The 25,669-nt window shown below is 44.6% G+C and overlaps 1 protein-coding gene across 1 annotated transcript in view; it reads left to right on the top strand.

Annotated features, from left to right (window-relative positions):
* apc (APC regulator of WNT signaling pathway) overlaps positions 1-25,669 on the top strand; it is a 62,374-nt gene that overhangs the window by 28,038 nt on the left and 8,667 nt on the right. Inside the window, exons 3-14 of the mRNA XM_063211666.1 lie at positions 4,117-4,201; positions 5,649-5,844; positions 6,305-6,413; positions 6,739-6,852; positions 8,909-8,992; positions 13,111-13,191; positions 13,901-13,999; positions 15,682-16,060; positions 18,002-18,097; positions 18,206-18,345; positions 19,440-19,517; positions 24,860-24,976. Of these exons, the coding sequence (XP_063067736.1) occupies positions 4,117-4,201; positions 5,649-5,844; positions 6,305-6,413; positions 6,739-6,852; positions 8,909-8,992; positions 13,111-13,191; positions 13,901-13,999; positions 15,682-16,060; positions 18,002-18,097; positions 18,206-18,345; positions 19,440-19,517; positions 24,860-24,976 (1,578 nt within the window). The remainder of the gene's footprint in view (positions 1-4,116; positions 4,202-5,648; positions 5,845-6,304; positions 6,414-6,738; positions 6,853-8,908; positions 8,993-13,110; positions 13,192-13,900; positions 14,000-15,681; positions 16,061-18,001; positions 18,098-18,205; positions 18,346-19,439; positions 19,518-24,859; positions 24,977-25,669) is intronic.

Genomic DNA, 25,669 nt, shown 5'->3' with positions numbered 1-25,669 from the left:
GAGATGTAGGGTGGGGGGTGAAAGTCAAGATGGGGAGGAACCATGGAGAATGATTTTTGAGGGGTCCACTCCACAACACAAAAATGTAATGGTGGCATTTTAACGTAGTATGGGGGTAGGTGGTTATGAGTATAGGGAGGGACCATTGGACCACCAAAAAATGTAATGTCGAGAATAAGTGCGGAGTGGTCCACGCATGTGACGGTGGCTTGTGCTAAATTAGGAGCAATGCCTTGTCATGTTTTATGGGGAAAGGGAGGGACCAAAGACCACCAGAGAGTGTGGAGAAAGGAGTGAGGAAGGGTCCACACACACGTGCACACACTTAATGGCCGCTTGTGCTAAATTAGGAGGGATGCCCCCTTGTCATCCCGTCTGCTTGACCTCTTGCCTGGTAGGGGTCAGCCGGGGGTGAGTGTGGACAGGAGGCTGGAGATAGAGAGAGAGAGAGAGAGGGAGAGAGAGAGAGAAGGATAGAGGGAGGGGAAAGAGTGAGAATGAGAGGCTTGCAAGGATGAGTGCTTGGGTGAATTTATGAGAAGTGAAGAGAGATGTGTGTGCGTGTGTGCGTGTGCGCTTCTGTGCGTGTGCGCTTCTGTGCGTGTGTGCGTGTGCGCTTCTGTGCGTGTGTGCGTCTGTGTGTGTATGTGTGTGCGCGCGGATGCATGGCTATTTGTCAGGGAAAGTGAAGACAGACGGGCTTGTGTTTTTGTGTACGGCAGATGACCAGTGGAAAAGGGGGGACCGTATGACGGCCGACTCGCGGGCTGCCATGAATCACGCAGCTGTGCGCCGCTGACAGGAAGTTGGTGTTTCCTCTCGGCTGAGGGGAGCGTGATCCGCGTTGATCCATCCCATCCCTGCTCTCAGCTCTCCACAACACACTCTCTCGCCACCGTGTGTGTTCGCGGGAGGTTTTTTGCAGTCCCGTCGTATTCATGAATTTGTCGGTGGCAGCAAACATGCGTTGTTATCAGGGTGGACATTGCAACTGTTGGATTTAAGCCTAAGGATTGATGCGTGTGTTGATGAAATGGATTTTGGGAGCTCAGCGCTTGTGTGCTGGTCCCTGGATCTTCTCAGAGCGCTCGGGTGAGGTTACTAGCTCTAGTTAAAGTCTATATCCAGGTCTTGGTCCCATCCCCGCTCTCTGCAATACACACTTTGTGCTTTGTGTGTGTGTTGACGCCTTCTTTAGCAGTCCGTCATACTCATGAGAAGGTTGTTGGTAGCAAACATGAGTTGTTGTCGGGGCTGACTGTCGAAGTGATTTAACCCATTTTTGCCTGATGCTGCATATGCGCAGCATTAACCCAGGTGCCTGGAGCGGCGTGGACGCTGCATTCTGGCTCTTGAGGTCTGAGTTTTATAGCTTTTAAATGCAACTTCATTTCATGTTTTTATGTGCTTTAGAGGCTGAGATATTTAGGTTTTTGTAGGCTGAGGGAACCTGTTTCCAAAAAGGGCTTAGAGCATTCAGTAGACATTTTTTGAAGGTGCCTTTAAGGCATAAATGGGTTAAGTGAAGGATCTCTGCATGTGATGGTATAGAATGGATACCTGGTGTTCTGTGCTTGAGTGGTGGTACCTTGGTTTTTGGAACCTGCTCAGGTGAGGGGTCTGTAGTGTTTCCCATATAACATGTGTCAGCCAAGGTGGGTGGGGGGTTAGATGATATCAAAGACATGTGACGACTAGATAGACCCCGTGGTATTTTGTGCGCTTTCTTGGGAAATTTGATGTGAAACCTCTAAGAAAAAAAAACCTTGATCTTATTTTTCAGAGGGCTTAGTCGATGTGAGAGGTGTTTGTTGTCAAGGTGGCCATCTTGACTACAAAGCGCTGTGGGAAACCCTGGTCTCTGGCCTTATCGTCCTGATTTTGATAAGGTGATCGCTTCTGTTCTGAGGGATTCAATTATGTCTCTATGTCCTATATTAGACACACACGCACAACAGCAGAAAATTGCCACAAACTGTCGTGATTCATAATGTTTCTTGCTTGCGTGCAGTTTTGGGGTCACTTCGTTGATTTTGATTTATGTTTGTTCATTTAGCTGTTCTGATAAAACTGGCACTGCCAAAAGATGGCGCAAGATATTGTTTTTTTCCCTCAAGCACCACAAAGAAAATAGAAGGAGGAAGTTACAGCTGATGATGAATGTGCTGTCCTACAGAAGGCTGCGGCGACTCCTAACTTATACAAAACGGAATATATGGGCAACATATTTCATAACGCATTGTGGACTCGTATGATTCCAATAGCTTTACAGTATTATGCGACAAGCAAGTGTAATAGATCATATATCTCTCTCTCTCTCTCTCTCCCTCCCCCCCTCTCGTCTCCCTCTCACTCCCTCCCACACATACTATGTTTCCAGCTGTTGTAGAGGAAGCGTTTGTTTCCCCCTGTGTTAGCTGATAGTGGATTGGAAATGCACAACAATGCAGGGATATAGTTTTAACTACCCCCCAGAGCTTAGACTGCGGTAGCAAAAAAACATGGTCAATTTCGTGACTGTAGCATGGAATGTAACACTGACGTGTGCCAGGCAAAAAAGTGGAACCTTTGACCAACAGAGGTCATTGTTATTATTTGCCTTGTCCTTGTTCATGGTGAATAATGATTAAAATGCTGTCTAAATTTCCTGTGGGCTGTGTAGGCTACCAAAGGAGATTTGACTCGGGATGTGTTCTTGGATTACATACAGTATGTTTGTGGTGCTAGGCTTGGTGCTGCATGAACTTGCATTAATAATTGATCCACCTGAATTGCTCCGTGTAACCCTTGCCCATTACCTGCCAATGAAAGTTGAAGACTATTTAAAGACCATTGAAAAATGAGCGGAATAACCAGGGCAGAATTAGCCGAGTCCAATGGAGAGGGGGGGAGGGGGGGGGGGGACATTTTGTGTTCTCCACTGCAAGGCACCTGGGTAACGCTTTAGAATAAGGTTCTTCTGATAAGCATTTATAGTCACTAGTAAGCAGGTAGTAATACCCTTACAAGTGCCCAATAACATGCTTATTAACTTTGCTAACATCTTATAAGCTGCTTATTATGTGTTTATAGTGGTTCATTTTTTTAGTCTTATTATTTAAATCGGTACACATATCCATCTTGATATGCTGACTAATACTAGATATGGAGGCGTTGCGAGAAAAACTAACTGTTCAAGATGGCTGCCATGGGTACCGATTTTCATGCTTTTACTCAGTTACTCATCAGATGTTAACAACGTTAATAAGCATGTTAACAAAGTTAATAAGCATGTTATTGGGCACTTGTAAGGATATTACGACCTGCTTACTAGTGACTATAAACGCTTATTAGAAGAACCTTATTCTAAAGTGTTACCGGCACCTGCCAATGAGAGGTGAAGACCGTTGAAAAATGAGTAATCAGGACAGTATAAATGGTGTCCAAGGGACAGTGGGGGACATTTTGTGTTCTCAACTGCAAGGCAGGAAGATCAAACACAGGCTATGGAGATTAAAGGAGGAACAGGAAGGTGTCTATTTGGGCTTCAGAGGCGCGTTTGCTTTTGTCAGGGAGACTCTTTTTGATGGCACTTCAAAGGACACACGGATGGGCTAGATGCTCCTCTCCTCTCCTCTCCTCTCCTCCTTATCAACCTCACTCAAAAAAGCTCTCACTCACTCAAAACGCAACCCGCACCAGCCTGTCAGGGACCCACGACCAAAAATATGCCTCACTTTGCTCGTGTTTCGTGGAAGCAGTTTAAAAAGTATCTAGTTACAAAGGCAAAGGGCTGAAAATGTCTTATCTCAGATCTGAGACACCAAGCCCACAGTGTGCCCAAATGTGTATTGATGTCTCTGTGTTTATACGTGTTTTCCTTTTTGTCTTGTCCATACGTTATCCTTCCTTTGTGTTTTCGAGCCTATGAAGCACATGGAAGAGGTAGATGTCTCTTGTGTGAGGATAGTTGCGTTTGAAGTGGATGTAAATAAAACTCTTTGTTCTCTCTCTCTCTCTCTCTCTCTCTCTCTCTCTCTCTCTCTCTCTCTCTCTCTCTCTCTCTCTCTCTCTCTCTCTCTCTCTCTCTCTCTCTCTCTCTCTCTCTCTCTCTCTCTGTCTGTTCGTGTTACGCAGGAGGTGCTGAAACAGCTCCAAGGAAGCATTGAAGAAGATTCCACAGACTCCCAAGGACAGATTGATATCCTAGAGCGGCTCAAAGGTACTGACTTCTAAGGATGCATTAATGTCCTAGAGAGATTTAAAGGCACGGTCTTTTATGGACGCCTTAAATGCTGTAAATTGACTCAGTACTGATGCCAAAGAATACATTACTGTCCTAGAGCTACCCAGGTACTGGCTTCTAAGGATGCATACATAACCTACTCAGATTCAAAGGTACTGACTATGTAAGCATTAATGTCTTAGAGCAGTGGTATCAAACTCAAATTCACACTTCACAGTGTGCCAAAATTAAAATCTGGGATGAAGTTGCGGGCCGAAATCACTATTTATTATGGTAAAAATGTATGCACGCATGCATTTTGTACTCAAAGACAAATTTCTCAAGCATTTATTCCAATAATATGGTCCTATAATGTGGTTCAAATGTGGTTCCACATGTTCTGTTGTATGTGAGTGTGAGATGTTACTATAATCTGGGCCCAGTCCAAATTCCTGTGACACACAAATTTCTTGTTCCAAGTCATGTTGCTCTATTTTGTGGTATTTCTAATGGTGTATGTGGGCCAACTGTAAATGCACACTTTAAAATGAATGTGTGAACCAAATAAAGTTCAGATTTGGCCCAGAGCCTGAGTTTGACATTACCTTTCAAGAGACGCTCAAATGTACTGATTTCTAAGGGTGCACTGCATTCATATCCTATAGTAGAGAGGTTCAAAGGTTACTCATTTGCAAGGTCACATTGATCAAATTTCAAGGCACTGCTGCAAGTAGCAGCCAAAATTTGTGTTCTCAGAACATAACAGACATTTCAAATTTCAACAGAAATTCAGACATACTGTTTGTCAAGGTCCCATTGATCTCCAAGAGAGACTTAAGATCCAGACCAAGATTTTTAGTATTTTGCAGATGCATACATTTCTTCTTATAAACTGAAGCTTTTCTTTCTGCCTCTCTACCACAAACACTACCATAATTTGTAACAGCTTGTAAGTAACCGTAAGCTCAGTGTTTGGTGTTTTCAACGTGTTTGATGCTAGTCAACATGTAGATAATAGCTACTAAATACCCCTCTGTTCGTTTGTGATCTGATTTGGTGTTTCTTTGTGACGGTTTGCCCACTATCTTTAGGTCCTTCACCCACTTGGTGACTGTGGTATTCCTGTATGATTTAGACATAGTCAGTAATTAGTACTCATGATGCCAAGACAATTTGACTCAGTCAGCCGGGGGAGTATTCCAAGAACATGGTATAAGTGATAAACCAAGTTAACCCCCCCGCCCCCCCCCACCCCCCCAGCTAGTGACCTCATAAAAGTCCCTCTCCACTCACCCTCATCCCTGGTTTGTCCTACTGTTTAGAGATGAGCCTGGACTTTTAACTGGCAGTGATTCAGCTACTCTAGTTGTAGTGACCTCTTAAAATCTCTCTGCACTCACCCTCACCCCTGCCCTGTCCTGTGCTGTGCTGCCTTGCTCTACAGAGATGAGCCTGGACTCCACTGGCAGCTTCCCAGGGGGAGGGAAGCTGAGGCCCAAGCCTGGCGCGCAGGCCTCCGGTTCGGGCCACTCAGCGGACAGCAGCCCCAGCCCCAGCCCCATGGGCTCCTTCTCCAGGAGAGGCACCCCCTCAGCGGGCCGGGATAGCGCCGGCTACCTGGAGGAGCTGGAGAAGGAGAGGTGAGCTAGGAGTGGAGCAACACCTTGAGGTGTTATCGGTCGTGTGAAAGTTCAGATTTTTTTTAATTGTTCTAGATGAAAATAAATGCATTCATAATTCATTTCATAAGTTTCTTACATTGTGTATTACTTTGATGAAATGTACAAAATGGAACAAATACAATTATGTGTTTACCTCATGTTTACTAAGTTGAATGTAAAGACCTAACTTGACGATACACAGGGCAAATTTTAGAGCAATGTTGCTCTAACAACAGCATGATTTGTCCACCGTTCATCCATGCTGTCTTGATAGAAGTGTAGATCACACATCTTTCCCCGGAAACCTTGTTGAAAAAGTTGCTCCGTGCTTAATCAGTTTTACACCCAACTTTCTGAATATTCGCCTAATGTCTGCATTGTACTGTAAGGCATGGATGATGAGAGAGTATTTTATCTTCTTCTTTTGTGCTTCTTGCAGGTCCTTGTTGATGGCTGAACTGGAGAAGGAGGAGAAGGAGAAGGATTGGTATTATGCCCAGCTGCAGAACCTCACCAAGAGAATCGACAGCTTGCCCTTAACTGAGAATGTAAGTTTCTCTTTTTCCCCCAACAAATATTAATTTATCCTCAGTGTTGTACTGTCTAATTATTCCATTTATAAGACATCATGTGAAAACAGCATTGGAACATCTAATATCTCTTACAGTTGGTATATGAACATGTGGACAATGACATTTAAGTGTTACCAAGCACACTATAGTAGTAAGTAGGTGCAGTGAGTATAATGTTGTTGTGAAGGCACTCCTAAGTGGGAGTGAGTAAAGCGATACACGACACGTGCAGCCTGACAACACAGTGACCGGTGGCGGTGGTGTCCTTTTTCTTTTCCCCCTTATCTCTCCCCCGCTGCAGTTCTCGCTGCAGACGGACATGACGCGGCGGCAGCTGGAGTACGAGGCTCGGCAGATCCGGGCGGCCATGGAGCAGCAGCTGGGCACCTGCCAGGACATGGAGAAGAGGGCTCAGGTGAGGAGACTCCATAGGGTGAGAAGAGGGCTCAGGTGAGACTCCATAGGGTGGGGAAGAGGGCACAGGTGAGACTCCATAGGGTGGGGAAGAGGGCACAGGTGAGACTCCATAGAGTGAGAAGAGGGCTCAGGTGAGGCTCCATAAGGAGGAGAAGAGGGCTCAGGTGAGACTCCATAGAGTGAGAAGAGGGCTCAGGTGAGGAGACTCCATAGAGTGAGAAGAGGGCTCAGGTGAGACTCCATAGAGTGAGAAGAGTGCACAGGTGAGGAGACTCCATAGGGTGAGAAGAGGGCTCAGGTGAGACTCCATAGGGTGGAGAAGAGGGCTCAGGTGAGACTCCATAGAGTGAGAAGAGGGCTCAGGTGAGGAGACTCCATAGGGTGAGAAGAGGGCTCAGGTGAGACTCCATAGGGTGGGGAAGAGGGCTCAGGTGAGACTCCATAGGGAGCAGAGCGTAGCCCCAAGGGTATTCAATTCAAATTCACAGAGGGCCAGTTTGTCAAATTCCTCTCAGTAAAATGGCCGGACATTGTATATACATAGCGTGCCTATGTTTTGATTTTGTTCGGACCTCATGTGGCGTGCCAGAATCTTGCCATGCAAGGGCCGTTATGGCCCTGGGGCCACCAATTGAATAGGCCTAGTTTAGCCATTTTATTTGGGACCAGAAGGGGGCATCCTGGGTTTGTAAAGTAAAATGAAAGTAGATGAGATGATTGTCAAAGTCACCTGTGTTAGGAGCAGAAGGCAGATGGAAACAGCTGACATGGAGAAAAGGGCCCAGGTGAGACTCGATTCGGTGGGTTTTATTTTTGCAAGACTGTTGGGGATCGCTCTGGGATTTTCAGGGAAGTGTCTTTATACAACTTTGCACCTTGTAAGTACATGGAGAGGACAGCACAACTAATTGGAGATTTTTTTTGGGGGGGGTTGCATGATGGTAGGGAATGGTTCATATTCACAAGGATATTTGTCACTGATTGGAGTTGTTGGGGGAGGGCCTTTATACCGTTGGGCACCTGTCGTGATATGGAGAAGATAGTCCAGCTGAGGCTCAATATAGTGGAGATTGCAGCTGTATTTGTATTTGGTGAACATGCAGTGGTGATTCTACAAAGACCAGTGCCTCACCTCCCCACCACAGCTCCGCCCCTGGTTAAAAAAAATCTGAAAAGTGTAAAAAGTAAATAAAAAAAATGCTCATAACTGCGGATAACACCCAACATTACTATCTTGCAATATGGTGGTTAATAACATGTAATGGCACAGATGGTGCCGCCTCCTTTTGGGTGCATCCCCGGGCAATTGCACAGTCGACTTGCCCCTACAACCACCACTGGACACACTGTCACGTATACGCTACATATACGATAAAAGAGGAATAAAGAATAGATGACATTCATGCAGACAAATGCATATGAAATACTAAGCACAAGACGCTAAGCATTCTAGCACCAAGCGCTAAGCAGAAGTCAAAACCCAGAATGACCTCATAGGATGTTTCGATGCCTCCCAACAGTGAAGACCCTTAGGGCAACTCTTATAAGTGTTGCTCTTACAAGCAGACTAGCAATATAATACGTCAAGGTCTTTGGAACAGTGTTGGAACCACTGCAGCAAACTTATTTCAGCAGAATGCAAATGGGTAATTCATCATGGCACGCTTCGTGTGACAATGATTCTCATAATGCAATGATTCTCCCAAAAAATGTGCAGTGGCCTAAATATCTGGCAGTACCCTGGTGGAAAATTGAATACGGTATTTGGCTCTGCTCATAATCATGCTTCTGCGTGTGTGTCTGCGTGTGTGTGTGTCTGCGTGTGTGTATGTGTCTGCGTGTGTGTGTGTGTTTGCGTGTGTGTGTCTGCGTGTGTGTGTGTGTCTGCGTGTGTGTGTGTGTCTGCGTGTGTGTGTCTGCGCGCGTGTGTGTGTCTGCGCGCGTGTGTGTGTCTGCGTGCGTGTGTGTCTGCGTGCGTGTGTGTCTGCGTGCGTGTGTGTCTGCGTGCGTGTGTGTCTGCGTGCGTGTGTGTCCGCGTGTGTGTGTGCGTGTAGGGAAGGGTGGCCCGCATCCAGCAGATTGAGAAGGACATGCTGAGGATTCGGCAGCATCTCCAGTCACAGCCGGCCGAGCCTGAGGTACAGCCCCCTTGCACATATGTCCCCGCTCTCTCTCTTTCTCTCTCACGTTCTCTCTCTCTCTCTCTCTCTCTCTCTCTCTCTCTCTCTCTCTCTCTCTCTCTTCTTTGCTTTGCTTAAAAAATGATGATGTTTTGAAGGCTTTGTAAAAATCTGAATCTTTTGGTCCAATAAAGGACTTTTTAAACCTCTCTCTCTCTCTCTCTCTCTCTCTCTCTCTCTCGCTCTCTCTCTCTCTCTCTCTCTCTCTCTCTCTCTCTCTCTCTCTCTCTCTCTCTCTCTCTCTCTCTCTCTCTCTCTCTCTCTCTCTCTCTCTCTCACGTTCTCTCTCTCTCTCTCTCTCTCTCTCTCTCTCTCTCTCTCATTCTCTCTCATACTGTACACATACACACACACACATACACACACACACACACACACACACACACACACACACACACACACACACCGTCTGTCACTTTTTGTTCATATGGAGGATGTCTCATGCATTTAAAATCGGTCACATGCTAGTGACTTTTATTCCATCATGTTCAAGAAACATCCACCCATCATGAAACCAAGAAGATTATTCTTGTTCAGCATATTATGTAGCGTTTGTCATCAGTTGGGAAATAACAAAATGGTCATGTAGATTCGCCCTGTCAAATTTCTGTGAAGGGAACTCTTCAGAAATGCACTGCTCAAAAATACAGGGAACACTAAAACAAGGCAATTCAACTCCAAGCCAATCATTCTGTGATACCAGCCTGTCCAGTTAGGAAGTAGCACTCATTGGGAATCCATGTTGTCTACTGTTGTGCAAATTTAACAAGCAATGAATAGAAATTAGTGGTAATAACTAAAAAATACTTCCCGAAATAGAGTAATTCTGCTGGTGGTGTCCACCAATCATTTTTATAGGGCAGTCATGGGTAAGCGGTTAGGGCATCAGACTTGTAGCCCAAAGATTGCCCGGTTCGACTCCCGACCCGCAAGGTTGGTGGGGGGAGTAATTAACCAGTGCTCACCCCCATCCTCCTCCATGACTGAGGTACCCTGAGCATGGTACCGTCCCGCCGCACTGCTGCCTTGGGGTGCCATTGGGGGCTGCAGTGCCCGCTTGCACGGGTGAAGCATAAATGGATTTTTTTTGTGTGCAGTGTTCACTTGTGTGCTGTGGAGTGCTGTGTCACAATGACGATGGGAGTTGGAGTTTCCCAGTTGGGCTTTCACTTCACTTTCATGCCTCTTTTTTCATCCTTTCTGGAGGAGATACGCACACACAAATTGCTGTCAAGGGAACTGTACGGACATATAAATCAGTTCAAAATCTCCACAGAGGACGATTTTCTGCCACAAAGGAAAAGAAGCAATTGGAGGGAAACCCCAAAAGCCGCGTAGACCTTTTTTGTTTCTTTGCAATGAAGACGTCATCCTGTGGATGTCTTCATCTGGCTCTGTCTTGAAATTATGCTGGGGCAGTTAAAGGTTCACTGTGTGATATTTTTAAAAGTTTATTTTCAGAAGTCATACTGCCCATTCACAAATGTTACCTCTTTCATGAATACTTACCACCACCATCAAATATTCATTATGACTGGGGAAATTGAATTTTTCACACATGAAAAGGGAGATCTTCTCCATCGCCCACTTTTTTGAATTTCCAGAAATAGACATTTTTTTTGCTGCAAAACTTAATTTGCTTTGGTCATACTAGTAAATATCAGTTCACTGTTTGGTAAATATTCTTGAAACGATTTGTCAATAGGCAAGACCGTTTCAATGAACAGCATAGTTGAAATACCTACTCTGGCCACCATCCTACACAGTGCACCTTTAAAGGCAGATTTCTACTCTGACCGATTTGACCTCACACAGACAAGGCTGTATGAATACAAAAATCAGCTGAGTGAAAATAAAGCTATGATGTAACCTCACGGAACAGGTGATCGCCTATCAACTGTTTCTCGTTAATAGTCACGAATCTCAGCACCGCAACTGTCCGCAGTTTTTTTTTGTGTGTGTGGGAGAGAAGTATTGTTAGATTTAAATGAAAATAACTCTGGGATAAGGCAGTGGCGGGATGTTCTCGGAAAATCGAAAAGTGGAGCATGGCGGATTTAATATACAAGTTGAGAAGAATAAAACAGAAACTGCAGGAAAGCAACATGCTTGTGATTGAAAGGTTTACAAAGCCGAGTAAGAGGACTTAAAAAAAAACCACATTATAACAGGCTGCCAACAGAAACGCATGCACGCGCGCACACACATCCTCTGACCTGTTTGAAAGCAGCTATGGCATAGAAATCTCTGGGGGTTTTACAGTGGAGAAACGTGTATATGACTTTTCTCTGCAATCCATTTTTTATAGTGATGACAAAATGAGTACAGAAGAAAAGAAACAAGTGACCTACCTTTTTGGATGCACAGATGAATAGCCATAAAGCTTGGTTTGTGCGTGCATGCGCGTATGTTTTACACCAGTGTAATGTAACGCATAGGAATTTCAGAGGACATCCAAATAAAAGTATTAAAAGTGTGTGCACGCTCTCAGAATGTTCCCTGCTTGCATGGATAATATTTAGCTGACATGCATGTAAGAACAGGATTATTTTTTCGTGTATGATTAATGCCCAAAGAGTGTCTGCATAAATGTGAAATTAATTCTGTGTATGTGACGGAGAGAGCAAGGAAGAGATTTGGACGAGGGCAACATGGTGTATCCAATGCAATGCTGACCACCCACCCATGCACCCATGTGTCATGAAATGCATGCGTTATATATTACATCTATCTGTCCACATGCGAGTTGAACTCTCGTCGGGCACATTTAATTCTCATAACCCACCCACCCACCCACGGGCCCCCCTAATCCTACAGGCGGAAGGCAGTAGAGGCAGGCACTAGAGGCAGCCAGTGGAGGTCTATCTAGGTCAGGCTGAGATGGATGATTTAGCAGCTGCTGCTGCTGCCGCCACTGCTGCAGCCTATTCAGTCCATTTCATATTTCTCTCTTACCGCCTTCTCCTTTTCTCTGGCTCTCTCTTTTGTCTTCTCTTTCTCTCCATTGCTCACACTCTTTATTTTGCACTCTTTCCGTTTTGCGCTCTGTCTTTCTCTCTCTCTCTCTCGCTCCCTCTCTCGTTCGTTCGTGTTCTCCCTTGCTTTCTCGTTTGCTAAGCTTTGTCGAATTGATCTGTAACTCTCTCACTTGCTTGCTTCTGTGCACCATTGTATTTCTCCATATGTTCTCAGAATGGTTAGAGTTTTTTGTTTTTTTGTCTCCGATTGTGTATTCATCTCTCGTAGCGTTCAGGCTTTCCCCTCACCCCTCCCATGTTGTGTCTGAATTGAACCCTCTCTCCCTCCTCTCAGTCCTCTTCCGCTTGGCACTCTCGGGTCATTTTTTTCTCTCTCTCTCTCTTTTCCAACTCCTCCGCTCTTTCACATGTCCCCAGCCCCCCTCTCTCCCTCCCTCTTCTGCCCTCTGAGCATCTGAATAGCTTCTCTTCAAGCTCCGTCCTTTCACAAACCCTCTCCTTATTCCACCCCTCTTTCCCATCTCCGCGCATCCTTCCAGGTGACTAACTCTCCCTTCCTCCCTCCCTCCCTCCCTCCCTCCATCCCTCTCTCTCTCTATGTCCGTCCTCTCTCTCTCTCTCCTCCTTTTTTTCTTCTTCCCCTCCTGTCTCCTCCGGCATGAATCTGTCTCTTTCTGCCTCGTGTTGGCAGTGTCCTGTGTACTGTCATGGTCCTCTGAGGAGCTCTTTCGCCCTCCTCTTCCTTCTCTTCCCCTCTTTTCTCTCCCTCATCTTCCATCTCTGTCACTTGCCATCCATCAGGCGCTCTCCCTCTCTCTCTTTCTCTCTCTCCACTCTCACAATCGCTCTCTCTATCAGTCAAGACTCACTTGCTTTCTCCAGCCCCCCTCTCTCTTCTCTTCTCTTCTCTTCTCTTCTCTTCTCTTCTCTTCTCTTCTCTTCTCTTCTCTTCTCTTCTCTTCTCTTCTCTTCTCTTCTCTTCTCTTTCTCTCTTTCTCTCTTTCTCTCTCTCTCTCTCTCTCTCTCTCTCTCTCTCTCTCTCTCTCCGTTTGTGTGTCCATCAGCTCTCCCCTGATGTTGTGTCTTTCTAATTCCCAGGTCAAGCATGAAGCGGTTGGTCCCGGGGAGGCTGCACAGCCATCAGCTGACTCTGCGGTTGGGACTGTAAGCTGTGCTCAGGTGAACTTAATCATTTATATCACATTTTATGTAACGCTGGCTGTGCGTTTGTAATGTTTTATTCAGAAAGATAGTTGTACTCTCAGTTGTCGTTTATCATTGATTGCATCACATTTTTGCAACCCAGAATTTTGTAACATCCTGTTCATCATTTTACTCTTTGCTATCTGTACCTTATTTTTCATCAGACATGGTCTGCACTTATGTTTACATGTTGTATGACAAAAGAAATCTACACAGTGTACTGTACAGTTCAAATGCTATGCTAAGCAAATGCTACAGTTCGAATGCTCTTGAACAACAGGGCTTGTGTAGCAAGCTGCAGTTGTGTCTGGTTTCAGTGTGGTGTGTTTCAGCGTGCGCGTTTCATTGTGTACGTTTCGGTATGTGTTTCAGTTGCGGTGTCTTTTGCCTTTGTGATTATTTGACACGGCGGCAGATGTGCGGCGCGATAGAGTATTTGACTGTGATGCCAGCTAATCCCTTCAGCCTTTTGCCAAGCACGTAATTCGCTAAAGCCATTTATTTATAGTAGACCTCCCCAGCATTTCCAAATGTGTGGCTTTTTTTTTTTACCTGTTCCTTCCTACGCTCATTCAGAATTACATAAGAGTCTGAACAGTTATTTAAGGACACTGACTATTTTATGTATGGATGGATGGATGTGTTTATTTATTTGTTTGTTTTTTGTGTTTGTGTACTGTGGCAGGCCTCCAGCTCTCGTCTGGACCATGAGTCGGGTAGTGAAATGAGCTGTGCAGGAAGCTACTCCGTCCCTCGCCGCCTAACGAGCCATCTGGGCACCAAGGTAAAGACCCTGAGCCATGCAGACAGGCATGCACGCCTATGCGCACATGCGCACGCACACACGCACGCACACGCACACACACGCACACACAGGCTTACAGGCACTTACAGGCACTTACAGTACATGCGCACACACACGCACACACACACACACGCGCACACACACGCACACACACACACACGCGCACACACGCGCACACACACACACACACACACACACACACACACACACACACACACACACACACACACACACACACACACACACACACACACACACACACACACACACACACACACACACACACACACACACACCCCTCACCATCACTGTCACTGTGTGCAACAACCCATCTGGTCCACAAGGTAGAGACCACCCCCCACCACGCACATGCTCATGGGCAAAGCAGACTGATCCCCTACGAGAGGGCAGATTAATCACATGTGGGGGCAACACTGATATTCATACTCTGGTCTACTGCTGGGTACTGGCCTGGGTAATGTTGGGTTTAATAATTGTCAGCGTCGGCTGCTTTGTTGCCTGAGATTACAATTTCATCTATTCTGTAGTCCCAATATCATTTTTCTTCTCAATTTTGTAATATTTACATTAAATGTTACGCTGTGATCTTCTTCATTTTCCCTCTGTCTGGTGGAGATGGTGAGCTCCCTGTTGTCTGTGCTGGACCCTATAGAAGTGCAGGGTTCCCACGGGTCACGGAATTTCTGGAATATCATGGAATTTCATGAAAGTTTTTCCAGTCATGGAATCTGGCAATTTGAATGCACTGTCATGGAATATCATGGAATTGTCTTAACAGCTGTTAAGAAGTAGAAACCTTTTTGTTTGGTGTATAACATTGCCTCTTACTGATTATACTACTACGCTTCGCCACAGACTGTTTCACACTGTAATTTGCAACATTCTAGAATGCAATGAGCCCACTGAACTCTGGTGGTGGCTCTGCGTCGGCTCTAGGGGTGAAGATAAGCTTCAGTTTTCACACTTTTTAAAACATTTGAACGTCATTTTTTCACTGTAGTAGTCATGGAAATTCTGTTTTTGGGTTCTAGAAAGTCATGGAAAATCATGGAATTTTATATCTGAATTAGAGTGGGAACCCTGGTGGTGATATAGGCTTCCTTAGTGGGCCACTCTTGTCTTGTCTTCACTGTCTCAGGTAGACTTGCTGCTGTCCATTCTGGACACTGTAGATATGATGATGATGATAAATGATTAACTCAATGGTTCACCCTTCTCTTGTCTTGTGTCATCTTGACTTGTCTCAGGTGGAGACGGTGTACTCGCTGCTCTCTATGCTGGACACTATAGACGTGATATTATATGCTTGCAAGTCAAGTCAAGTCAGCTTTTATTGTCAGTGTCTTCATATGCACAGGTCATTCAAGGAAATTGAAATAACGTTTCTCTCTCTATACCATGAAGAACATAGACATTCACAGGAGTCCTGTGACAGGACTGACATTTACAGACTAACATCAAAGTGCAAGACAGGACAAGTAACACTGATGGACCAATAAAACTAAAGTGATGAAGTAATACTCTTGTCTTTTCTTGTCTTGTCTGTCTCAGGTGGACACCAAAGACGTGATCATTTATGATGAACTCAATGGTTCTCACCCTTCTCTTGTCTTGTGTGGTCTTGTCTTGTCTCGTCTCAGGTGGAGATGGTGTACTCGCTGCTCTCCATGCTGGGCACGCACGACAAGGACGACATGTCCCGCACGCTGCTGGCCATGTCCAGCTCGCAGGACAGCTGCATCGCCATGCGCCAGTCGGGCTGCCTGCCGCTGCTCATCCAGCTCCTCCACGGCAACGACAAGGACTCGGTGCTGCTGGGCAACTCGCGCGGCAGCAAGGAGGCGCGGGCGCGGGCCAGCGCCGCGCTGCACAACATCATCCACTCGCAGCCGGACGACAAGCGCGGCCGGCGGGAGATCCGCGTCCTGCACCTGCTGGAGCAGATCCGCGCCTACTGCGAGACCTGCTGGGAGTGGCAGGAGAGCCACGAGCGCGGCGTCGACCAGGACAAGAACCCCAGTGAGTGCTCTCCCAGTCACAGTGGCGCACTTTTAGTATTTATTGTGCATTAGCAAAATGTAGTTCAATGTGTTTGCGAAAACAATATGGCGTCGACCCAGACGAGAACCACACGTCACCCAGTCTCACCATGCCATTTTGGGGTATGCACATTAAATAGTATAACATATATAATATGTCGGCCTGAATAAAGTGGCGTTGACTAGGACCCCAGTGAATGGTCATCCAGGTATGCCATGCTGCGTTTCAGTATTAATTGTACAAAGCAAAATATAGTCGAATATGTTACCCATGAACGTGGTGACGACCAGGACAAGAAGCCCAGTGAGTGCTCAACCAGTCACACTATGCCACATTGGGCATTATACAGGTCTTTCTCAAATAATTGGCATATTGTGTTAAAGTTCATTTTTCCAAGTATTGGCAGAGGACGCGCTCAACTTCTTGGAAAACCGAAAAGCTTTTGGGTGCGAGATAAAAAGCGTCAACTTAAGGAAGAAGAAATCCGCACTCACAAACTGCGTCTCATTATTTATTTATATTACCACCATGTCCAAAAAGCAAACGCGTTTCGGCTAACAAGCCACGCACTGATGAAGGCTTGTTAGCCGAAACGCGTTTGCTTTTTGGACATGGTGGTAATATAAATAAATAATGAGACGCAGTTTGTGAGTGCGGATTTCTTCTTCCTAAAGTTCATTTTTCCCCCATAATGTAATGATTAAAAATAAACTTCCATATGTTTTAGATTCATTGCACACCAACTGAAATATTTCAGGTCTTGTATTATTTTAATATTGATGATTTTGGCATACAGCTCATGAAAACACAAAATTCCGATCTCAAAAAATTAGCATATCATGAAAAGATTGTCTAAACAAGCTATTAACCTAATCATCTGAATCATCGAATTAACTCCAAACACTGGTCAAAAGCGTCCTGAGGCTTTAAAAAGTCTCAGCCTGGTTCATTACTCAAAACCACAGTCATGGGTTAGACTGCTGACCTGACTGTGTTTAACATTGAAGTCAATGGCAGTGGGAAGCCCAGATATCCTTGATGCTTAGATGTCAGCTGTTTTTTGTTCATTGATCTGGTGACCCACACTTCCCTCTTCATTATACCCCATAGATTTCTATACCAATTAATCTAAAACATATGAAAGTTTATTTTATATCATTACATTATGGGGGAAAATGAGCTTTAACACAATATGCTAATTATTTGAGAAGGACCTGCATAGTATAACTTAATATGTTGGCCAAAATAATACAGCGTTGACAAGGACAAGAACCCCATTGAGTTGCCACTTAGTCATATTTGAGATACAGTTTAGATAGCGTATCTATACATTATGTTCTGGACAATAGCATTGACCGGAACAAGATCCCCAGTGACTGATGTGCCACATTCGGCCACCACAGTATTCTGGGTTTCATTGTTAATTGTGTACAGTGAAATGTACCGTAGTTTACCGTGTTGACCACGACAAGAAACCTATTGAGTGATGCACGTCATCAGACCACCATTCCATGATTAGTTTCAATTTGCACAGTAAATGGTTTAGTATAGAATTTGCTGGCCAAGATAATATCACGTTGACCATCTGAAGAACCCCAGTGAGCGATCCTCCCTGACTGCTTGCAGATACCACCGCGTTCTGGGTTGCAGTGTTCATAGAATGTTAACAATTTTGTATGGAACTTGGTTGGTGTTGACAGTGCAATTGAATTCAAATGCTGCAGTTTATTTTTCATTTATCAAAAGACATTTTTCAAATGTTCATAAGTCTTAATTCACATAATGCATAAATATGATGAAAATCACAATGTGGAAGACAATTATTGTAATTTTGCTTTGCATGCACATTGCACATACATTTGCATATGAGTGTATTGCATTTCAAAATTGGAAATCTGATGAATTTGTCTGTTATTCCAGTGCCTTCACCAGTGGAGCACCAGATTTGTCCTGCAGTTTGCGTTCTCATGAAGCTGTCCTTTGACGAGGAGCACAGACATGCTATGAATGAACTCGGTACAGATAAGCTAAGATAAACATTACATATACCTATTTGGTATTCATTTTTTTAATGTTTGCATTTGTCATAGAGTTTGAAATTCTGCTCTCTTTATGTGTTAAAAGGTGGACTTCAAGCCATAGCAGAGCTGCTGCAGGTTGACTGTGAGATATACGGCCTGACGAGCGACCACTACAGCGTGACACTAAGGAGATATGCTGGGATGGCCTTGACCAATCTCACTTTTGGGGATGTAGCGAACAAGGTGCATTAATTCAGCCATGTTGAATATCTTAAACTACACAAACATGCCTATTTTTTTAATGCAACACATGCACTATTTTTTGATGCAATTGCTTTGCTTAGGCATTACGCACAGTCTAGAAATTTATATTGGAATCTGAGCGTTATTCTGCAAGCAGTGGCAATTGCGTTGAGTATGCATTTTACACAGTTTGAAAGTTCAACTTGAAACTGACCTTTGTTGCAAGTAGTGGCCAATGCTGGCAGTGGGTATGCATGTGCTGATTTGGTTTCACAACTACCAACCCCAGTCTATAGTCATACACTTATCTTATGCGTGGGGAAAAAACATACTCCAACTTTAAAGTATGGTTGGGGTTCTTAGTTCTCATTTGTTTTTACTCAAGCTGTCCACAAACTATTCTGTTGTACACAAGATAGGTCTACTCTACGTTATTCAAAATTGATATCCCAGAGTCATTGTACGAACACATCCGTTCAAACAACAAATACTGTAACACGACAACAGCTGAAAACAGTATAAAGCATTTCAAAGCAAGTCTTTCTAACAAAGTTTTTGGTGAGAGCCCGCACACCTTGAAAGTTTCTTTTTCAGCAGGTTGCAGCTTTTCAAGGTACTTCAGTCTTCAGTTCACACAAGGAAGAGCGCGACACTGCTTCTTCACAGTTCACCACTTTTTTTATTATTATTATTTGGTGCTGATGTTTCGGCACTTACAGTAGGCCTTCATCAGAGATCTGATGAAGGCCTAAGTGCCGAAACATCAGCACCAAAGAAAAAATAAAAAAAAGTGGTGAACTGTGAAGAAGTAGTGTCGTGCCCTTCCTTGTGGGAACTAAAGCAAGTTTTTCAAAATGCGTGCAGACAATAGGCCTACAAAAACGTAACTTGTACTGATTTGGCACTGATGAGAACTGTTGGAAAATCAGAGTTCTTGCGCTTATTTTTGAATGGTATTTTTGGACGATTAGTGTTCCTGCAGGTCTTTTTTTCCACTTCAAGCACTGTATGTAACTATATCATATACAGTATAGTTATATATATGATCGCTGTTAGATGCTGACCACTTCCTGATGTTGCTTCTGTGTCTCCAGGCAACGCTGTGCTCCATGAAGGGCTGCATGAGGGCCATGGTGGCTCAGCTGAAGTCAGACAGTGAAGATCTACAGCAGGTACCTACTATACCAGGAGTGGGGAGCCTTTGTCATTCGAGGGGCCACTTCAAATTCATCCGAGGGCCGTAAAAGTCCTCCGAGGGCCGCATTATGAACACAAACCAGGATTTCCACCTGCACTTTAGGCCTATATTGAAGGCAGCCACCTTTAAAACAGTTTCGTAAACGGCCATTGAGACAGAGGTTCCCCACCCCTGTACTATACTATACAGTCGGTCCCCCTACAATGCACACCCTTTACCGAGGTAATGCCACGTCATCCACCTCGGTACGTACCGGGCCTAGCTGCAGTGTACCCAAACAACCGCCGGGTGGCACTTGGGAGCGCTTGGAATGTTTTAGACGATGCTGACGGCATATTAATATATGCTCATATTCACCAGCACGCACCGATTCAGCGGATAACAACATGCCTATAAATTGTGTGAGAACACCTCCAGGAAGTAGGAAGAGTCATAAAAAGAATAGCCTAAATAATGTAATGAATTTTTTTTTTTTAAATGATGATCGGATGAATTGCATTAATGTGCAAGCTCTGACAAAATGTAAATTGAGTGTAGCCAGAAGCCATACCGATTATCGCATCGCAAGATTTGAAACGTCTAATATTGCAACTTCAGACTTGTTGTCTGGATGTGGATACTTTTTCGTTTGGTAAAAATTACTGAGAGTGCAATACACCTCACCGCAGTAACCTAACAGCGCTTCGTTTGAGCGTGTAAGCGTTGGCTATTTATCTCACATCGCCAACAGCTGGGGCGATAACCTAACCTACACTTCCCTAATGAATTTAATGTTGTCACATTGGCAAAAATTAGCAAGCGACTGATATTGCTGTTTTCGTGCTCAAATTAAGTGTAACCAACTGTCGGGTTATGTGTCGCAGGTGAGAAAGTGCGCATTTTTCCAGCAACACCTCTCCTTGTTACCAAATACCCTGGAGAGTACTGTACACCACAAATACGCCAAGACACAAATATTGAGTTTTAAAATAATATTTATTAACTAACAGAAATCTAAAAGAGTCCCGGGGCACCCCAAATCTATTCAAGTCCGAAATTCCAAATTTCCTTGGAGATCCCCCCCACAGTCATCCGTTCCGAAGGAGGCGGAGGAGCGGTGGCCAGGTGTCCATCCATTGCGAGGCTGGGGAGACAGGAAGAGCTTGGTGACAGTAGGCTTGATTTCCATACGCACTCCAAATGACACTCACTTCCATAATTAAGTAGGCTACGCAGGTAATCGCTGCACTTATTCCACGTGATTTACAACACTGCACTCGCTAGTCTAGGTTAAACGTTAGGGGTGAAGTTGCTCAGCACTCGCACACGGCACGGCTCACTGCAATGTGTGCTGCGATTCAAGGCCAGCGGTGTTAAAAGTGAGTCCAAGTACAACTGGGTTTGGAGAGAGAGAGAGAGAGGGGGGGGGAAATATATGCTGGGAAATATAGGCCTATGCAATGTCATCTCATAATCATGGAGTTCCTCATGCGATTTCATCTGGGTCAGTCAGACATGCATGCACCTTGCGCACCGGGAAGTGTGTTTTTTCAAACAAGAAAACTGGTTCATCATATGCATGGCTTAAACTGGCTTTAATGTTTGCCAACATGCTATAGTTTTCCTCTCATAATAGCACCTGGCGACTGTGACCACAGTTAGATGACCTCGCGCGCGTAAACCCATTAAAATATAGCCTAGCCTTCTGTGGCTATTCAGAGCAATATGAACCAATCAGGTCGGCGTTGCTATTAAGCAAAAATACATCCCTGATGTCTACTTAACTAAAATAAGATGCATTTTGCTAATATTTGGAGACATCGCCTTGCTCTTTCTGCGGGGAATTAAGCGCCTCTCTCCCTCGCTCTCTCTCTCTCCCTCTCTCGCCCACACACACACACACACACACACACACACAGTTTGGAGAGGACGCATTTAAACTGTAACAGTTTAGGCAGTAGGGGAGAGCAGGGACTCATGAAACTCGGGACGAATGAAACACTGCGATTTACTCGAAAACTTTAACATATCCGAAAGTATGAAAAGTCAAAGCAGGTTTACAGGCAAAAGGGATTTTAGTGTCAGTAGACACTGTCGGGACGAATGAAACACCCGTTTCATCCGTCCCTCTCGCCCATTGACTTAAAGCAGGATCAAAATAAAATGGGAGCACTTGAGATGACTATGTTCCAACTTGTCTTGAGCACCGTCGTAGCGCAACAAATCATTATCGTAAACATAGCCTAGATAATTGGAAATTACAAAAAATAGGCTACATTTTATAGACTTTGGCTATAGGCTAAGCCGACTCCTCTACATGTTTGAATTAGTGCAGCCTTACAGGGAGGACGTTAATTTGGCATAGGTCAACTGCAAGAGACTACTAATTTGTGACTTGACGTGATGTGTGTAATAATTAGGCTACGATATGCAACAGGCATATTTAGCCGCACTCAGTCATTCATTGGGTGAATGTCCCGACCCTGTGGTGTCCGCGTGCATGCATGGGGTGGGGAAAAAATTACATCAAGCGTGCCATCACCACCCATCCCCCCGGACCCACGAAACCCACTGAAGATCAAGCAATTGTAGTCTGTCAGTATTTTTAGTGTGGGCCCAGGTAGTTGAATTCATGGCATGGCCTGGTTATCTCAATAGTGCCAAGAAGATGTTTGCCCTCAGGCTAGTGTGTTCATAAAGCGCATGTTCGATTTGCTGTAATAGGCTACGATCAGTAAGCCTCAACTTGTCTGTCGTGTCTTTTCCTTCTTTCGATATTTTGTAAAATAGGCCCACGTTAAAGCCTAAATACGATAATAGGCCTAAATAAGGCTAATAAAGTAAGCTAAATAAGTTAGGCCTAAATAAAGTTGTTTTAGCCTATGAACTCAGGCAATGCAGAAATTTGCGGAGGGATTTTGGATATCTTGGCCTATAGGCTACCGATGGCTTTATGAACTTCATGACTGGGCTACAAGATAGTCGGGTAAAACATATTGACTTGTAGACCACCAACATCTGATGCTGAAGTGGGGGAGGGTGTTTTTTTTCACTTCAAATGTTCCCCGACACACACACACACACACACACACACACACACACACACACACACACACACACACACACACACACACACACACACACACACACACACACACACACACACACACACACAGAGAGATACGCGCTAATCGCTCTCTCTCTCTCCGTCTCTCCCTCTCTTTTGTTGCTATACGTGCATCTGGATAGGCATAGGCAGTGTGGTCACCCAGCACATTTTCATAGAAATGCTGTGGGGTTTTTTTTTTTTAATGAAATCTTTATTCAGTTATTTGTGAACAGTCTCTGCGTTTCACTTTCGATGTTGCGTCACCGTGGACAAGTGTCTGCTCGAAAACTTAATGCAAAGCGGCTAAAATGTTCAGAACGTGTTGAACTTTTCAGAACATGAATGTTTGTCTGTGGGGGATGGGTGGGTTACAGCAGTGCAGTGCAGTGCACGGGACTGCACAGCCTTTTGTGACATGTCGTGGCGCGACAGGTTATCCAGCCTCCGAAGGAGTCATAGTTCCCCAGTCATAGCCTACTGTTGGTTCGCATCTCCACCGAAGCAACTGAATTTGCAGTCCTAATCACAGATGATTAGCCACACCTGGTGTAACAGATGTATTGTCATGTGTGCATCACATCCAACCGGAATCCCGTCGATCGCGCACAACAGCGCATTGAAAGGATGAAATGTTCACAAGCACCAATACAAAAAAAACGTCTTCAACCTATTAGTCCGTAGGCTATCCTGAGGATATCCGTTCCTGACTTGAATAGGTAGTGCAGAAATAATTAACAGACATCACTTAGCCTATACGTTAGGAGCGGAATTGAGACGGTGAATGCAGGACAGAATAATGAAAACAAAACACCGTCGACTGGCGGTCTTGTTTAGGGATCACGCTTGTGTTATTATCAAATACCCAATGTTACGTGCGCAATTGGCTGACTCTTTCCACTTGTAGCCTAAAACTGAGGGAGGGATCAACATACAATGAGCTACACTGAAGCAGATTACTCTGCTTCGCAAAAAAAAACCCAGTGCACCAATAATACCCCCGTCTTCAACCTACTATTTAGGCTACCAGATATATAGGCTAGTAATAGTATTAAGTTGTGCTACCTTGTTTTTTGTGGTAACGACAGTGTAGATCAGGTAATAACCTGCAATAGGGGAAGCGGCATGCGCCAGTTTTAAAGACGGAATGTCGTCGCCAAATGTAAAATCACCTCTCTCATGCTGACATGACGGGGCACTACTTCATTAGGCTACAATGTTGTTCATGTCTGTTTGACTCACACTATACGAGTGGTTCAATTTGTGTTTTTGTGCTCATCGCACAAATGAGACAGACAGGCTTGCTTGATAGGGCTACACAAAGCAAGCGACATCGGTCCACTCAAAATGGTCCGAACTCAGCCGCTGATTTCATGTCTCCTCAGTCTCTCCATTACGGTTTATTAGCCTACTCTGTTTTGCTATTTTCGTTATTCTTAGCCCTGGCATTACAGATGAAGCAACTGTGATCAGTGAGGTTGTGGAAACGGTTGAATAGGCCTATGGTCCTAAATTGGGTTATTGTGGTTGTGGTCTTGTTTAGGGCTCACACTTGTGTTATTATCAAATGCCCTATCAAATGCCCAATGCTAAATAAAACATGCAATTTGCTGACTGTATTTCTACTACTACTAAAACTGGGGGACGGGCAAGGACGGAAGCACAAACAGACCATAGACACAGGCAGACGCTGCTCTGCAAAAGCGGTGCTATACTGCCCCCCGCATTCCGAATGGCCACAGGGTGTAATGATCACGGTACGCTGTCGCGGCCCGGCACGGTAATGAGCAGATTGAAGTTACACCATCTGTACACTCATCTTGCATTTACTGAACATGTCATTGGAGTCCTCCCCGTTACCTTTGAAGAGCTTAAGCTGTTATGTCACCTGATTCAGACTGATGAGAAGTGGAACAGAAGTAGGCAACATGGTAGTTGGGTAAAGACGGAGCATCAGAGAATCTCCAACCAAGTGAACTTTCTCCAAACATTCTAAACCTGCAGATGGTAGTAATACGCTCTTCTTGTACTTCCTAACACAACAGAAGCTTGCTTACTTACTTACTTGTGCAGTCTGTGTAAGCAATATCTACGTTTTAAGAGCACTTCCACATAAAAGGCTCCTCTTCTGGTGTGTTCCATCAAGATTATTTTGTGTTATCGCGCTCTGTTTGAATTTTGCACATGCACTTGGTATTCAGCCACTCTTCCTTTACCTTTACCATTCACAGGTAATTGCCAGTGTGCTGCGGAATCTGTCGTGGCGTGCGGACGTGAACAGCAAGAAGACACTGAGGGAGGTGGGCAGTGTGAGGGCTCTGATGGAGTGCGCCCTGGAGGTCCACAAGGTAAGACATTTCATAGCTTAGCAATTCTTGAACCATGAGGGTAATCATTATTATACTCATTATTGCCCATTAGGGAAAGTGGAGGTCCAGAAAGTGAGAATTCACCTTCACAGACTACTGCTGCGCAAGTTTTTAATTTCATAACTTGTGCGGTCTCTTTAGCAGGATGCCCCTTGGAAAAGAGATTTGTAATGTCAACTATTTTTTCCCCCGATGAAATTGTTGAAAAAAAAAAAAAAGAAATTTCATAGCTCAGCCAAACCTGAATGATGAAGGTACTAATAAACTTCATAGCTCATTAGGGCGAATAAATTCTGAGCGCAGCAAATGTTGGCTAAAATATTAAAGAAAAGATCAATGTTATTGTCCATTAGGGGAAATTCGTCCTGAACCTCAGTGCCTGTTGTTTACTGGGGAGATAAATGGCCAATTAAGACACATGCAAATTGTAGGGCAGGGGCCTCATTTGCAGGAAATGTGCATCTACAGGAAATGTGACACAGAATAACCACATATAGGCTTAACATGCAAGAACTTGCAAACATGTAAACAAACTCACACTCTTACACTTGCATGCACCTTTTAACTGACGAAGCAGATAAAGAGGTCTTGGTGTTTTGCTGCAACTTCCCCCTTCTTGAAAAAGACTCCCAGCCTAAATTAATCATAGAAAAAAGCTGTTAAGTGCATCTG

Source organism: Engraulis encrasicolus, chromosome 12 (assembly GCF_034702125.1).
Source record: "Engraulis encrasicolus isolate BLACKSEA-1 chromosome 12, IST_EnEncr_1.0, whole genome shotgun sequence".
Lineage (NCBI taxonomy): Eukaryota > Metazoa > Chordata > Actinopteri > Clupeiformes > Engraulidae > Engraulis > Engraulis encrasicolus.
Note: the sequence above shows the minus strand (reverse complement) of the source record. Positions and strands in the feature narration are given on the sequence as shown.